The sequence below is a fragment of the Cucurbita maxima genome, unplaced genomic scaffold, assembly GCF_002738345.1.
Source record: "Cucurbita maxima cultivar Rimu unplaced genomic scaffold, Cmax_1.0 Cma_Scf00048, whole genome shotgun sequence".
NCBI lineage: Eukaryota > Viridiplantae > Streptophyta > Magnoliopsida > Cucurbitales > Cucurbitaceae > Cucurbita > Cucurbita maxima.
The window spans coordinates 201,182-218,053 of NW_019272064.1; the positions used below are offsets into that span (position 1 = coordinate 201,182).

The 16,872-nt window shown below is 38.7% G+C and overlaps 3 protein-coding genes across 3 annotated transcripts in view; 1 reads left to right on the plus strand and 2 right to left on the minus strand.

Moving 5' to 3' along the window:
- Nucleotides 1–3,409, plus strand: part of LOC111470938 (methyltransferase-like protein 13) — a 5,050-nt gene extending 1,641 nt beyond the window's left edge. Inside the window, exons 4-7 of the mRNA XM_023116594.1 lie at nucleotides 988–1,070; nucleotides 1,169–1,303; nucleotides 1,384–1,488; nucleotides 3,137–3,409. Of these exons, the coding sequence (XP_022972362.1) occupies nucleotides 988–1,070; nucleotides 1,169–1,303; nucleotides 1,384–1,488; nucleotides 3,137–3,265 (452 nt within the window). The 3' untranslated portion in view covers nucleotides 3,266–3,409. The remainder of the gene's footprint in view (nucleotides 1–987; nucleotides 1,071–1,168; nucleotides 1,304–1,383; nucleotides 1,489–3,136) is intronic.
- A 1,352-nt stretch (nucleotides 3,410–4,761) lies between these two features.
- Nucleotides 4,762–7,587, minus strand: LOC111470934 (plastid division protein PDV2-like). The gene is made up of 3 exons (XM_023116590.1): nucleotides 7,172–7,587; nucleotides 5,288–5,926; nucleotides 4,762–5,132 (listed from the first exon to the last, which is right to left on the minus strand). Exons 1-2 carry the CDS (start codon nucleotides 7,442–7,444, stop codon nucleotides 5,399–5,401), a joined length of 801 nt encoding a protein of 266 aa, XP_022972358.1. The 5' UTR covers nucleotides 7,445–7,587; the 3' UTR covers nucleotides 4,762–5,132; nucleotides 5,288–5,398.
- Nucleotides 7,588–8,402: 815 nt separating this feature from the next.
- On the minus strand, nucleotides 8,403–12,779 carry LOC111470971. The gene is made up of 10 exons (XM_023116636.1): nucleotides 12,720–12,779; nucleotides 12,539–12,601; nucleotides 11,240–11,356; nucleotides 10,829–11,149; nucleotides 10,373–10,755; nucleotides 10,197–10,296; nucleotides 10,061–10,114; nucleotides 9,895–9,981; nucleotides 9,179–9,307; nucleotides 8,403–9,089 (listed from the first exon to the last, which is right to left on the minus strand). The coding sequence occupies exons 1-10, from the start codon at nucleotides 12,777–12,779 to the stop codon at nucleotides 8,772–8,774; spliced, it is 1,632 nt and encodes a 543-aa protein (XP_022972404.1). The 3' UTR covers nucleotides 8,403–8,771.
- Nucleotides 12,780–16,872: the final 4,093 nt, after the last annotated feature.

Genomic DNA, 16,872 nt, shown 5'->3' on the forward strand with positions numbered 1-16,872 from the left:
GAACAAGTGCCAGTGAGGACGCAGGGCCCCGAAAGGAACAAGTGCCAGTGAGGACGCAGGCCCCGAAAGGAACAAGTGCCAGTGAGGACGCAGGGCCCCGAAAGGAACAAGTGCCAGTGAGGACGCAGGGCCCCGAAAGGAACAAGTGCCAGTGAGGACGCAGGGCCCCGAAAAGAACAAGTGCCAGTGAGGACGCAGGGCCCCGAAAGGAACAAGTGCCAGTGAGGACGCAGGGCCCCGAAAGGAACAAGTGCCAGTGAGGACGCAGGGCCCCGAAAGGAACAAGTGCCAGTGAGGACGCAGGGCCCCGAAAGGAACAAGTGCCAGTGAGGACGCAGGGCCCCGAAAGGAACAAGTGCCAGTGAGGACGCAGGGCCCCGAAAGGAACAAGTGTCAGTGAGAACGCTGGCCCTGAAGGTGGGTGGATTGTGAGATCTTACATTGACTGGAGAGAGAAACGTGTGTCAGCGAGTACGTTGGGACCCGAAGGTGGGTGGTTTGTGAGATTCCACATTGATTGGAGAGGGGAACAAGTGTCAGCGAGGATGCTGAACCCCGAAAGGGGAAGCCCAAAGAAGATAATATCTGCTAGTAGTGGGCTTGGGCGATTACATCTTCTTCCTCTGGTTATAGCCAACTAAATCTTTCGATATCTTTTATGATTTCAAATATCACTGATGTATGTTTTTAGTGAAGTATATTTTGGTTTTATGCTAAATTTACATGTTTTGTCTATAAGTATTTCTACATCAATATATACACATTTTATTTATAAACAAAAAGTGTATGCAACATGTGCATGTCCTACGTTTTAGAAACTGATGTATGCAGTGTCTATGTTCGTGTCATGTCTGTCTACGCTTCTTAGATGATAACTCACGGTTTTCCACGAACTCAAATGAGATAAACAATAGAAGGAAACGATCCATGTACGTTAATAACAGTGTGCCTTTTCTCACCTTATTCATTTTCTCTCTCGATTATTAGAAATAAAGGTGCTGGAAGCTGACATGCTAGACATGCCTTTCGGTGACGAGTGTTTTGACATAGTTGTCGAGAAAGGAACCATGGTAACTACTCAACTTGCAGTTTTGTTTTTCCTCGAGATATTGGAACTTGCATTTGTTGTCTTCATTTATCATTCCTTCTGCTGTTCATAACTTGGAAGGATGTTTTGTTCGTGGATGGTGGTGACCCGTGGAATCCTCAACCATCAACGCGATCGAAGGTCATGGCAATGCTTGAAGGTGTTCATAGGGTCTTGAAGAAAGATGGCATTTTTGTCTCAATTACATTTGGCCAGGTTTTATAATCAAATTCTTGGAACTCCTTGTCCTTGGATGTTACACTTCCTCGTTCTAATATGATTTGCTTTCTCTTCAGCCGCATTTCAGGCGTCCCTTATTCAATGCTCCCGAGTTTACTTGGTCGTTTGAGTGCAGTACTTTTGGCGATGGATTTCATTACTTCTTCTACACCTTGCGTAAGGTTAGCACGGATGTTTCGCCTTTAATTTCTTGTGTTGGGTCGGTTGTTATTTTCGGGATAGGCTGTAGATGACTTATTTGATTGATATTGCACAAAGATGACGAGAACAATGGTCACCGAGCTCTTCTAGGTCTGTCAAACTCACTCTCCTTACATTCTAGGCGAAAATACAAGATTAATGGCCACCAAACTCTTCGGGACCCCTGAAACTGACTCTCGTTACATTCTAGGCCAAAATACAACGATAGTGGGCACCAATCTTGTTGAGTGCCTGTGAACTCACTGACCTTACATTCTAGGCTAAAATACAAGATTAATGGCCACCAAACTCTTCGAGAGCCCTGAAACTCACTCTCGTTACATTCTAGGCCAAAATACAACAATGGTGGGCACCAATCTCGTCGAGAGTCCGTGAACTCGCTAACCTTATATTCTAGGCCAAAATACAAGATTAATGGCCACCAAACTCTTCGATAGCCCCTAAACTAACTCTCGTTACATTCTAGGCCAACATACAACAACAGTGGGCACCAATCTCTTCGAGAGCCCGTGAACTCACTAGCCTTACATTCTAGGCGAAAATACAAGATTAATGACCACCAAACTCTTCGAGAGCCCTGAAACTCACTCTCATTACATTCTAGGCCAAAATACAACAGTTGGCACCAATCTCANCGAGAACCCATGAACTCACTGACCTTACATTCTAGGCTAAAATACAAGATTAATGGCCACCAAACTCTTCGAGAGTCCTGAAACTCACTCTCGTTACATTCTAGGCCAAAATACAACAATAGTAGGCACCAATCTTGTCGAGAGTTCATGAACTCGCTATCCTTATATTCTAGGCCAAAATACAAGATTAATGGCCACCAAACTCTTCGATAGCCCCGAAACCAACTCTCGTTACATTCTAGGCTAACACAACAATAATGGGCACCAATCTCTTCGAGAGCCCGTGAACTCACTGGCCTTATATTCTAGGCGAAAATACAAGATTAATGGCCACCAAACTCTGTGAGAGCCCTGAAACACTCACTCATGTTACATTCTAGGCCAAAATACGACAGTGGGTACCAATCACTTTGATGAGCCCATGAACTCACTGACCTTACATTCTAGGCCAAAATACAAGACCAAACAAAATACTTGAACATGGGCTCCGTTGCTATCTGATCTATACCCCTCCCCTAACAACTGATTGCTCTTTGTTGCTTTTCTCCTGACAAGAAAAACGCACCGATAGGCCTAGCATTCACATCCGTAGGTGTTCATATTCCAAATGCTCCATAGTTACTTCTTTGTCTGAGTTTCAAAGCCAACCCTATTGCCTTATCAAAGATCTGGATTCATCAGCATAATAGAATCATAAATTATGAACCTTAAGTTAGGATGCCAGTATGCCCTTTTAGAGAGCCTAGTGGCTAGTTTAGACAAGGGCCTGATTCCTTCTGTGAGCCATAGTTTGGACTTTCAACAACCCGGGTTGGTTTTCTGTCAATCAAAAGTGTTCATAAACTCTCGGAATATGGTTGTCTTCATGAGTACTTCCAGTAATTCTCGACTTGATTATGCATCTTTCAACAATCGCAATAAAAGTTCGTGTATGTCTTTCATTTCTACTGGTAAATGCAATTGCTATTACCAGGGAAGGCGATCATCGGATGATAAAGATGAAGGTGAGAGATCAGTTACACCGTTGATCTGTCTACTTCAAGACGAGCTAGAGGGTGAAGATTACATGTTCAGAACAGACGTCGATGAGCTGAATTGCTAGTAGTAGTATTATCGTATCCGTTTTTGTTTAACGAATTGTACATCAAAATCAATCATAGTTTCACTAAGCTGTTATTCTGGCTGTTAGTTTTCCCCCCAAGTTCTGAATGGTTTAAGGCTTTATATATTGCTATTCATATTTGTATAGTTTCGTTCTTCAAATGGTGACCGTTTGACTCGCTTGGTTACATGAATCGGAGAATTCGAACTCGGCCGAGAATATGTCTAAATTATTTGAATTATATTTAGATTAACGGATACACGGGATTTACTAATACGGCAGGGACATGTTGAGGGAAGAACATGTGGATTATAATGTAGGACTGTCCTAATTTGATGATTTATTGAAAGTTTTATTGAAAGTATGAAATTAAATTAGAGGCATTTTAACTTTGTATTTACAATTAATAAAAAAGTTAATATATAATATTACAAGTCTAAAGGCCTTCAATTGCAATTGAGCCTATTAGCTCTAGAAAAAGTTAATAATGCATGGGCCATAAACATTCTATGTTAATAACCCATGGCCTATTAGCTCTAGATAATCATTCCACATGGCATGCCTAACGCATGGGCATAATCATTCCACGTTAATAAAGCATGGCCTATTAGCTCTAGAGCACACGCATGGGCTATAATCATTCCATGGGCCATAATCATTCCACACGGCATGGCCTATTAGCTCTAGAGCACACACATGGCCCATAATTATTCCACGTTAATAATGCATGGCCTATTAGCTCTAGTGGCCTATTAGCTCTAGAGCACGTTAATAATGCATGGGCCATAATCATTCCACGTTAATAATGCATGGCCTATTAGCTCTAGTGGCCTATTAGCTTTAGAGCACGTTAATAACGCATGGACCATAATCATTCCAAGTTAATAACGCATGACCTATTAGCTCTAGTGGCCTATTATCTCTAGAGCACGTTAATAACGCATGGAAGAATGAGATTGGACTGTATATTAGTGATATTAATGATATAGTTGTAGGCCTAAAGACTGAATCGGATATCAATGACACTATAGTTGTAGGTAGGCCTATTAGCTCAGACCGAATAGACTGAACCGGATATCAATAACACTACAGTTGTAAGCCTATTAGCTCAGTTCGTTAGATTTTGATTTAAATTTAAAAAAGTAAACCAAAAAAAGACTGGACGGATATAATAAAAAAGACTGAACGGATGTCAATAACATGTAGATATCAATATTAGATCCTATGCTAGTAATGCAAAAGTCAAAGATGGGACAGGATCAGGTCTAGATTTTGATTTAAATTAAAAAAAAAAAAAAAAAAAAAAAAAAAAAAAAAAAAAAAAAAAAAAAAAAAAAAAAAAAAAAAAAACCAAAAGTCAGAGGTTCAAGATTTGCATGGGCCATGGCTTATTAGGACAGTTGATCAAGATCTTAAAAACAAAAAACAAAAAAAAAATAATAATAAAATTAGACAGCAACAGCAACAACTCTAAGCCTATTAGCACCATCCACATGGGCCTATTAATTCAATTAGTTGATTAGTGGTGTTAATAACACAAAAATCGCAGATTTGAGACCGACATGAACCAATTAGAACATCGGACTAATAACATGAATGTTGTAAGTTCAAGACCTACATGGACCCTTAATAAGCTCATATTAGCAAAAGTCATCTTTTTTTAAGCCTTCCCTGCACTGAGTAGCATGCCTACAGTTTCTTGGCTTATCAGTACAATCCCCGTTAGTCCTATTCGTTGCAGGCTCGTCGATAACAGTCATCGTCGACGATTCAAACGACGGGTTGTTGCTTTCCCTTGTTTTCGTTGTCGTCCACCGATCTTTAGGTCCCGACGACAGGTTGACGCGCAGATTCTTTAGCTCTTTTCCTGGAAAAATCAATCAAGAGTGAAATTTTGTATGATCTTTGTACTGTGTCAATACTTTCTTCAAAAATTTGATCAAAAGATGAATGCAGATGAGAACATTGATCGAAAACGTTTTTGCAGAGCAAAAGAATGTAAAAACTAGCATAAGCGAGGACCTTTCAGAGAACACATCTCACACAAGCATGTCGGATTGAACTGTTACCCGCTTCCATAGTTTACATCTGGTTTAGCCACAACCGAAGAAAACGGAACTTCGATTCTCTCTTTCACGACGCATTGAGCTTTCCCGGAGGGCATCCATGGCGTGATTCTTTATTTACAGCTGCAGACCGTCGAAAACAGTCCAAAGCCTTCAAAGCAGCAATTTTTGCTGCAAACTTCGGTCGAAAACCAGCCAAGTGCAGTAGGGATACTATGCCAACAATGGTAACCACGGATTTTGCAGCTATACTAATGAAGGATCCTAATCTATTCCTCGAGTTCCTCGAATTCAATTTCGTGTGTTTCCGTTCTGATTCGTTAAGTTCCTTTGTAGCTTTATTTGTAGCAGCCCTCACAAACTTGAGTGCAGAAGGGAAGGGATGTAAGTAGCCATTACCAGGATGGCTTGTATATGGAGGAAGCATGAGATCCTGGTTGTGCTGCACGGTCTCCCCAACAAAAGCTGACGCCTCGTGTATCACTTCCAAATCCTCTCCTTCGTACTTCTTCAGCTTATCCAGTAACATCTCGCGGCTATGCTCGATCTCGGAAAGGGCTACTTCCTTCTCGTACCTTTGCAGTTGTTGTAAATCCTGCAAATTAGAAGATAAAATATAAGAATGTTCTATAAAATAATATAGAAGACAATAAGCATTCCTTATAAGGGTGTGAAACCTCTCCTTGGCAGACGTGTTTTGAAAATCTTGAGGGGAAGCCTGAAACGAAAAATTCAAAAATGATAATATTTGCTAGCGGTGAACTTGGGCTGTTACAAATGATATCAGAGGTAGATACCGAGTAGTGTGCCAGCGAAGACGCTGGGCCCAAAGGGTGGGGTGGATTGTGAAGTGAGGCGTTGAAGGCTTTAACAACCTCATAAGTTGTATATGCTGAAGCACTAAAACCATCAGCTTTCAACTGCCTGATACTTTTAGTATTAGCAAATAAATGCAATAAAATGTTCAAATTGAGGGAGAATCATGCTCCACATGTAACGACCCAAGTCCACCGCTAGCAGATATTGTATTATATGGGCTTTCCCTTTCGGACTTTCTCTCAAAGTTTTAAAACAAGTCTGCTAGAGAGAGGCTTTCACACCCTTATAAAGAATGGTTTGTTCTCCTCCCCAACCGATTTGGGATCTCACAATCTACCCCTTCAAGGCCCAGCGGTCCTTGCTGGCACTCATTCCCTTCTCCAATCGATGTGGGACCCCCAATCCACCTCCTTCAGGGCCCAAAGTCCTTGATGGCACACCGTCTCATGTCCACCCCCTTCAGGGCTCAACCTTCTCATTGGCACATAGCCCAATGTCCGGCTCTAATACTATTTGTAACCACCCAAGTCCACTACTAGCAGATATTATCATCTTTAGGCTTTCCCTTCCAAGCTTCCCCTCAAGGTTCTATAACATGTCAAATAGGGATAGGGAGAGGTTTCCACTCTTATAAAGAATGTTTAGTTCTCCTCCCCAACCGACGTGGATCTCACACTCCATTCATATTTTTATCCAAGTACCAGAGAGGTAGTAAGTGCAACAATGCACCAACATATAAATGCAAGCTTTCAGACTACTAGCATATGTTTAGGAACAGAAAACAATTCCATATCTAAAATGATGCTCGAATGAATTCAATTTATACCCTAAACTGATTCAAATCGATCTTTATACAGTAAGTACTTGGACTAGACTATGCAACTTTGAGCAATCACGACAACTATCAGATCCAAACAGGCCTACATCGATCATATAACGCACAACAATTTTCAACATAAGTCACTAAATCGAAACATATTCTTCAATCTTCATTCATAAAACAAGGAAAGAACAATCAAACCTGAAACGAAGAGAGTTGATTCTCAAGAGACTCGAGCGCACCGCAGATATTCAAAAGCCTCACCGCTTCCTCGTCTTCTTCCGTTACCTCAATCGCGTCGGCCACACTCCGCCGCGAACCAACGCCATTATTTTCATCCACGGCGAACCGATCATCCCGATTCTCCCAGGAAGTTACCGCCGAACTCGTGGTGGTGGTGTTAACAGAGCTTCTAATCTTCAGCCTCAACTCTGTCGCTCTTGCTAAAATTATAGCCGTGCTTTGTTCTTCCATCTCTCCCCACACCAAACCAAACCCTCCGAGAGGGTTTTCGAGGAACAAAAATGGCGGATTAGGGTTTCTTCTGAAAGTGAAGATGACAATGGAGGAAAAGGTCTCAAACAACCGCCAAGCTATGAGGTCTGTGGCAGGTGCTTCTTTGTCATATATATAATCTATATTATAATAATACTTTATGAAAAAAAAAAAAACAGTTATCGTAGTTTATACGCTTCAAAAAATTTAAACATTTAATCATTTTTATTTATTTACTTAAAAATTATTTTTTTTTTTTAATTTGATTGTCAACACTATTAAATTCATTTAAAATTGATTAAAATCGACGTGCATTAAAAAATTATTTATTATTTTTGTGACCCAGAATAAATGAGATATACATAAATAAACCAAGACCCCACCCGAAAGAGATTCTAAGGATTGGACGACTAAAAAACTTGAAAATTGCTACATATATGTACCAAACCCACCACTAATAGATATTGTCCGTTTTGACTTATTATATATTGCATCTGCTAGGGAGAGGTTTCTACACCCTTACAAGGAACCGATACTTGTTGTCATCAACCTCACTGTTTTTTAAAAAGCGTTTGCTAAGGAGAGGTTTCCACTCTTATAAGGAATCGTTACGTATCGTCGTCAGCCTCATTGTTTTTAAAACGCGTCTGCTAGAGAAAGGTTTCCACACACTTGTAAGGAATGTTTCGTTCCCCTTTCTGATTGATGTGGGATCTCACAATTCACCTTCCTTGGGGGCCCAACGTTCGGTGTCTGGCTCTGATACCATTTGTAGCTGTTCAAATCAACCGCTTGCAAATATTGTCCGTTTTGGCCCGTTATGTATTGTCCTCAGCCTCACGATTTTTAAAACGCGTATAATAAGAAGAGGTTTCTACACTATAAAAATGTTTCGTTCACCTCTCCAATCGATGTAGGATCTAACAATAGTACGGTAGGTAAAGCTCATATTTGAAACAACCATTAGACAAACTTCCTTAGAACAGATTGACAAAATCAAAGGAAGTCTACAAAAACTGCAGCATTTTGAGACATTGCATCAACAATAACAGACATCAGACAAGACATCTTAGGATGACAGTTGAATCATAACCTGCTGTTCCTGTTTTTGACCGATAAAACAGCTCAATTTTTGGTCCAAAACGCACCTTTTTCTTCCCCTTTTGGATTCAACATCATGACCTTGCTTCGTAAGCCATTGCTATGATTCATCTGTCATTCCAAGCTGCAATCACGAGCCGTCCTTCAACGCCAAATGATCGAATCTCGATTCGACAAAAATGTTTCAGATTTTAGTATGAAACTATCAAGACAGGGACTGGTGGCATCCCAATTCTTTGGATAGCAGAAAGCTGAAGGTGAAGTTGTGAGGTATCCACCCAATACTCTTCCACAACTTCTTTCGTTGCAGCTGCCGACCGTCGTTTATCCGCCCGTCGAGCCTTAGACACTCGACAACGTCCTCCAAATCTTCCAGGCATAAGCCAGAATCCTTGGCAAAGGACTCAACAATCTTGGGGAGTAGAATTCTCTGCCCTTTGTGTGTCCTCAAATTCGAAAGGATGTAGTCTTCTTTTGCAACCTCCAACTCCTCGTTCAGCCTCTTCGCCGTATAGACACGAACCTACGTAAAACAACAAATAGCGATATCAAAACCGGTTTCATCCGAAGCTTTGATTGACATCAATACTAGAATCAGATGTTATAACATACTGCTGGATCGGAATGGCTCCCGCAACATAGAGCAAAGTATAACCGAGGTTCGGGGTGGTTGATTCGAAAGGATTTCTGTGCATAGTTGACCTTAAGTTTTGTTTTCGACGAGAGAAACAAGTGCAGCCACTAATCAAGCAACAAATCAGTCAGACATTGAATGTACTGATATACATTGGTGACACAAAATTCCGAGAACATAAACATAATTTTGAGATTGTGAGATTCCACATCGGTTAGAGAAGAGAATGAAACATTTTCTTTGTAAGGGTGTGGAAACCTCTCCCTAATAGACACGTTTTAAAACCTTGAGGGGAAGCTCAAATGAAAAAAGCCTGGACAATATCTATTAGCAGTGGGCTTGGGCTGTTACAAATAATATCAAAGTCAGACACCGGGCGATGTGCCAGCAAGGAGGTTGAGCCTTGAAGGGGGGTGAACACGAGGCAGTGTGCCAGCAAGGACGCTGGGCCTCGAAGGGGGGTGGATTGCGGGGTCCCACATCGATGAAAGAAGGGAATGAGTGCCCGCGAGGACGCTGAGCCTCAAAGGGAGGTGGATTGTGAGATCCCACATCAATTGGGGAGGAAAGCGAAACATTCTTTACAAGAGTGTCGAAACCTCTCCCTACCAAAAGTGTTTTAAAACCTTGGGAAGCCCAAACACGACAATATTTGTTAGCGGTGGGCTTGGGCTGTTACAAAGATGATACTAACCTGTCCCGGACGAGGCAAACGACACCCGAGAATCGAGCCTTGTATCATATCGACACTTATTATGTGTCCCCCAACATTATACGCGGCCTGGAAAGTACAACAGCTAATGAAAGAAGTACTTAGAGAATTTATTTTGGTTAATGGATACAACAGAAGCTATCCTCACCTTGAGTATCAAAGTCTTTAAACTGTTCTTGGGGATACCATATTGCAAATAAGCCTATAGAACAAAGTATAGTGAACATTTACTAGCAGGCTTTATCATTATCAAAGGAAAAACACAGAGTTTGTGCTGAACTTACATGCATTACAAGCGTGTTGTGTACATTAATCCAAAACGCTAGTTTTTCGTCATGTTTCATGACTTTCAGATCGACATCTTTGAGCCGAGAAGTAAGTGACCTGCCAACAGTGCAGTGACAATATCAGAGTCATGGCATACGAAACAGATAGCTTCTTTGAATGAGGTATCTATCACCTGAAGCCTTGTAGCATGCGGTTGATATCTATGTCCTTCATTCTTTCTCTAGAAATCCATTGCACCTTCAACATCGTGTCGTATGGTGCACTAAATTCTCCGGTGTGAAATGAGTTCTCGAAATTCGAGTTAAACGACTTTTCGTAGTTCCTCATACTGCGCAAATCTTGTGAAGAAAGTTCGTACATGGATGACAAAGGTGAGATAGGAGAACGATTCTTATGATTCGTCGAAGGAGGTTCGGTAAGTTCGCGGTATATTGCAGAGATGGACTTGATCATCTCCTCAGCAATCCAGTTAGGCGACTCGTCTGCTTGATCCGATTTCCAGGAACCGAGGTGCTCCCCGAGGCTCGTAGAATTCGAAGCATCAACTCGAGATTGCTGAAAAAACAATGTAAAAGTTCCCAAATGAGAGGAGTTCTACCTTGTCCAAAATGGATCAACATCAAGTTACCTCCAGCATTGATAATGGAAGGGAATGGTATGAATCTACTGCTTTAGCCATATACTTTGATAATGGATAGCTTCGAGATGAACCGGGTGATCTCTGCGAAAGAGACGAGTAGCTGCGATGAACGTGTAACGACTTCTCCGGTTCCTCAACTTCATTTTGTTCTTTACATTGATTGCCAAATGATTCTTGGCTATCATCCATGGTAGAAAAAGAGGATACTTGTTGCTCGAAAGTTCGTCGGTATAACGAGAGAAGATATTTCTCCAAATAAACGACTTCTAACTCCAAGACGGCTATTTGTTTAATCAGATCCATCTCAGCCTAACATTGATGAGAACTAGTAAGACTATGTACAACAATACAACCAGATAACATTACATGTATGTATGGGAAGTATGGCCATGACGTTACCTTTGGAATCGAGTTTTCGGTAGCGGAACAGAGTGAGAGAGGCTGAAAATTCATTGCCTTCTCCAAGGCGTGGCGAATGACGAACTGGCTTTGTAATTGTTCTTGAAGCTGTAGAATCTGCAGAAAAAAGAGCAGGGAGCAGGCTAAGGAGAATGTATAAGAATATCAGAAATGAGCTTGATTCAAAGATTTCATAGTCTTTCTATCAGGCGTTAGCAAGAGTGTTCCGTTCAAGCCCGCTACTAGCAAGAGTGTTCCGTTCAAGCCCACTACTAGCAAATATTGTCCTCTTTGGACTTTCACTTTCGGGCTTCCCCTCAAGGTCCTTCAAGGCCCAACGTCCTCGCTAGCATTTGTTCCCTTCTCCAATTGATGTGGGACCCCCAATCCACCCCTTTTGGGGCCAGCGTCCTTGCTAGCACACCGCATCATCTCCACCCCCCTTCGGGGCTCAGCCTTCTCACTAGCACATCTCCCGATGTCTAGCTCTGATATTATTTGTAACAGCCCAAACTCACTCCTAGCAAATATTATCCTCTTCAGGCTTTCTCTTTCGAGCTTTCCTTCAAGGTTTTTAAAACGCGTCTGCTAGGGAGAGGTTTCCACACCCTTATAAAGAATGTTTCGTTCTCCTCCCCAACCGATGTGGTATCTCACTATCCACCCCTTTCAGAGCCCAGCGTCTTTGCTAGCACACCGCCTCGTGCTCACCCCCTTTTAAGGCTCAACCTCCTCACTGGCATATTGCCCAATATCATGCTCTAATACCATTTGAAAGAGCCCAAGCCCACCGCTAGCATATATTATCCTCTTTAAACTTTCCCTTTCGGGCTTCCCCTCAAAGTTTTCAAAACATGTCTACTAGGAAGAGGTTTCCACACTCTTATAAAGAATGTTTCATTTCCTCCCTAACCGATATGGGATCTCACACACACCATCCGAATCCGAAGCAAACAGCATATTCTAAACAAAGAGTAAAAGCTATAGAACATCAAACACAAAACTACTTTTCAAAGACTGCATATTGAGTTTGGTTGCATTACATATCAAAACAGTTTCGCTTAAGAACACTTCTCCTGAATAATCCACAACCTAAGCACCCCGTGAAACACTAAAGTTTATAGAGTCAGAAGTTCGAAAGAACGTCGAACTTCTCGACATTACTTATCCCGTTGCAGAATTACGCCCTTTCGATAAGCTATCAACAGTTTCTCCATGATTTTAATACCCTTTTCAGATTGAACTCAATGGAAGTTCTACAAAAACAAAGCCACTACAGGCCTAGAAGAATGTCCATACCTCCTGCTTCAAGGAATTCTGAACATCCCCATCAAGAACTTGCTTTGTATTGCCCATTTCCTCCTAAAATCAAAACAAAAATCCATAAACATCTCCCGTAGAACAGCAAAAATCATTACAACAAAAACATTCTAATAAACTTTCATCCCCAAAAAGCTAAATGTTTGCTATGAGAGACAACCGTGGCAGACAAGACATACAGACCAAATCTTCTCATAGAAACATTGTATGTTCTCACCATTTAGTGTCCGTACGAATCCTTTTCAAATGACCATCAAAAAGAAGATGGGGTTTTCTTGAATCGAAACATGGGTCAAGAAGAATGACGATGAGGGGTTTGTAAAAAATTTGATGTCTTTAAGAAGCCATTACAGAGACAAAAAATGGGTTCTGAATCAATGTCGAAAAAACAAGCAGTGAAACAGTATTAAATGCAGTACGACAGTGGCTCTAGATATCGACAAACGCTAAAACAGAGATAGCAAAATTCATAGATGAACAATCCAAACTAAATTAATGCAAGAGAATAAACACTGGTGGGAAAGAACAAGAAATGCAGTGTGGTGGATGGATACTCCTCATGGGAGACAATCTATCAAATGGGTTTGCTTTTATTTATATAAATCCAATCAAAATATTAAAAAGTTTTGTTTTTTAACTTAAAAAAATAGACTTCATCCTTCGTAAATAAAAAAGATTCTTTTGTTGAGTTTGGAGGTTTGAATGTCTATATGTCGAGACTACAGTTGGTAGGGAGTCCCAGGCTAATTAAGGGAATGATTGTGAATTTATAAGTGAACAATATATCTACATTGACACAATCTCTTTTGGAGAAACCAAAAATAAGGTAATAGAGAGTTTATGCTCGAAATGGACAATATCATACCATTGTGGAGGTTCGTGTTTCTTTAATATGGTATTAGAGCTAGACATTGGATAGTGTGTCATCGAGGACGCTAGGACACAAAGCATACACTTGGTATGCGAGCGAGGACACTAGGACACAAATTCATTCCTTATAAAAGTGTAGAAATCTCACGCATTTTAAGACCGTGAGGCTGAAGGCGATACGTGCATCCAGTTGGTTCGTTTGATTTGTGCTCGAGCCGGATGATGAAAAATTATCATGTCCGGTTCTTTCAGGGGATTGGGTCAAAGTAAACAATATTTTCTAGGAGTGAGCTAGCCTTACCATGGGTATTAGAGCTAGACTCTGGATAGTGTGCCATGGAGGACGCTAGGACACAAAGCATTCGCCTGGTATGCTAGCAAGGACACTAGGACACAAAGTCATTCCTTATAAAGGTGTAAAACTCTCATGCATTTTAAGACGGTGAGGCTGATGGCTGGCAATATGTAATGGGTCAAAGTAGACAATATTTTCTAGTAGTGAGCTAGCCTTACAAAAGGTATTAGAGAGACACTGGGTGGTATGCCAGCAAGGACATTAGGTCTAAAGGGGGTAGACCATTCTTTATAAAGGTGTGCAAATGTCTCTCTAATAGACCAGACAATATCTACTAGTGGTAGGCTAGCCTTCAAAGGGTATCAAAGCCAGGCGGTGCACCAACAAGGACACTGAGTCCTTAAGAGGAACCAAACATTCGTTATAAAGGTGTAGAAACCTCTCCCTAGGAGATACGTTTTTACACTACACTCGATATTTGTTGTTCTGAAAAGATGAATGCTCGAGTGAAGTGGGTAGATAGAAGGTGCCAAATTTTTGTTTGAATGGTCCCTAGTGTTAGAAAGACACATTGGGTTTAGGTTTGAAGCTTTTTGCATTGCATTAAAAGAAGGAAAACCAGTTGGTGGGTTATTTTCTTGAAGGAAAATCTCAGAAGCAGCAAAGTGAAAGGATAAAAAGGAAACAAACAGCCAGCTGACTTTGACAAATCATTCAAAAAGTTGTCTACAACCAAAAATGGACCCAATTTCAACCGGTTGGTACCTCAACAACAACTCGAGTCCTCACGCTCACATAAGATAGACGATAACGATAAGAGTCTTTTACAAATTTGAGTTCAAGACCTTCGATTCAAATATGGTTGACTAATTTCAATCACATGATTAAAGAACCGTTCGTAAATGAGAAGTTCCAGCCAACTGAGAATAACACACGATCAAAGGGGACAATGATAATATAAGTTCAACATTTTATGAAATGGGTTTAAACTCCTAATTCATATCGAATACGTCTTTTTGTTACGAGTATTTTGTGTGTCAATTGATATCATAACTGGTTAATTCGAACGTATTTCAGTGGACAAGACATCAACGACCATTCTAAATGTAAATAACCATTAAACGTAGAATATTTAGCTTATATTATAAAAACATCTACACAATATTAGAAACGTTCCAGATTTAAGAAATAAAAAACTAGAAACGTGGACGTTGTCAAAATGGACCTGAATGACTCGAAATTGAACCATATTAAAAAAAATTATAATGGTATTAAATGAAATATATATATATATATATATTCGAGAAAAGAAATATGACTTTAGGGAAGTTGACTGCTACTACTAACCAAAAATGATTCACAAGATTATATTGGAGTTCGTGGTTAAATATATAATATATTTTTTTAAAAAAATATAATTTATTATATAAAATTAAAATAAGACATTAATGTGAATAAATATGGTTGATAAATATAAAAAAAATTATTAAAAATTAATTGATATACTAAACATTCATTTTTAGAATTTAATAAGTCCATATAATTCAAAATTATTTAATATAAAATTGAAAATTTAAAAATTTATAATATTTTTTAAGTTAGTTCGAAAATTAATATTTTTTTAATTAAAAAATCAAATAACACAAATAAATTAGTAATTTAACCTCTTTTTTTTTTTTTTCTCTTTTTTTCCCATTTTTATATTACATGAAGAAGCCAAAAATATAAGAATTCCAATAAAAAAAAAGATTATTAATAATAAATTATGTAATTTATTGAAAAGCCAAATGTGAAACTTCGTATCCAAACAAAACAAATTAGAAGTTTATGGATCGATGATATTTAAATTATTTTAATATATTTATTTATTTATTTATTTATTTTATTTCTTCGAAAAAAGTCAACCACTAATTTTTTAATTAAAAATAAAAAGAAGTCCCAAGAAACTGACAGACATGCTTGAATACAATAAAACCTGTTTTTTGGTTGGTTTTTTTAATAATAAAAATTGATAAGAGTTTGTTTTATAGCATAAAAACAAAACATCTTGTAAATAAATAATTATTATTTTTTATTTTTTATAAATAATTTTAATGGACAAGATTTCATTAAAAGTGAAAAAAAAAATGAAATGGTCTCTTCAATAATAATTTATTATATTTAGCTTTTTAATATATATATATTAAAAAATTAGAAGTGTGACAGTGTTTGGATTTCATAAAACGATAACATTGAGATTATAAATTAGATTCTGAGAAAAAAATATTATAAATTATATATATTTGTTTAAATTTTTTTTTTCTCGGGAAAATTCATGTCACCATTTTTTTTTCCCGAGAAACAAACAGACATACTTCAATTTTCTGATAGGACAGGGAGTCATTAGCTAAGTTGAACTAACTTTAATAATTTAAAATATTTAAATGAAACTAAGATATTTATTAATCTTGAAAATTCATTGGTTTTTTTTGGGAAGGATCCAAATCTTTTTAAATGATTTTTAATAGTTATAAAATATTTTCTCTTTCTCGTTTTATCTAAAATAAGACTTTAAATTGCTTAAGTCTCCTCTCTATCTCGAGCAACCCTTTTCTCTTCTCTAGAGATCACTTTCTGTTCGATTAGCTCTGATACCAACGGTTAATAACTATATCATTGAGGTACACCAACATGACAAAGCGAGAGACTTTGACTCTGATACTAACTAAAAATTTTAATTTTATTATATTTACTATCTAATATTTCGAAGAATCAATAATTTTAAATTTTATTTATCAAGAAAAGTTATTATAATCCAATTGAATGAGTATGAAGTAGAATCGAAATCATCACACTCAATTGGATTCGAACCCACAATTCTCTGATTAGAAGTCAAATGTCTTAAGTTTCACATGATACTTTATTAAAATATGCATACGTAAATGAACCGAGACTGCATTCGACTTAAAGTAATTATATGAAGATAAGAGGATTGAGAAACTTGCCTGAGCATATAAATGAGAATAAGACATGTATATTAAGTAAAATAAAAATCGATAAAGCCGAGTAGAATTCGAACCCACAATTGCATGTTTAAAAGTAAAACACCTTGTAAATCAAAATTAGTAACTTAAATACATTAAATATTCATGTCAGAAAGACTGCAAAA

Bases quoted from the DNA above. Each gene is read 5' to 3' on its own strand.
- LOC111470934 (XM_023116590.1), bottom strand. From the start codon at position 7,444: ATGGAAGAACAAAGCACGGCTATAATTTTAGCAAGAGCGACAGAGTTG. The intron at 5,927-7,171 runs GTTTGATTGTTC...TCTAATTTGCAG, and splicing joins ATCAACTCTCTTCGTTTCAG to GATTTACAACAACTGCAAAG.
- LOC111470971 (XM_023116636.1), bottom strand. From the start codon at position 12,779: ATGGTGAGAACATACAATGTTTCTATGAGAAGATTTGGTCTGTATGTC. The intron at 10,756-10,828 runs GTAACTTGATGT...TTGTTTTTTCAG, and splicing joins TTCCATTATCAATGCTGGAG to CAATCTCGAGTTGATGCTTC. The intron at 10,115-10,196 runs GTAAGTTCAGCA...TTTGTTCTATAG, and splicing joins ACAACACGCTTGTAATGCAT to GCTTATTTGCAATATGGTAT.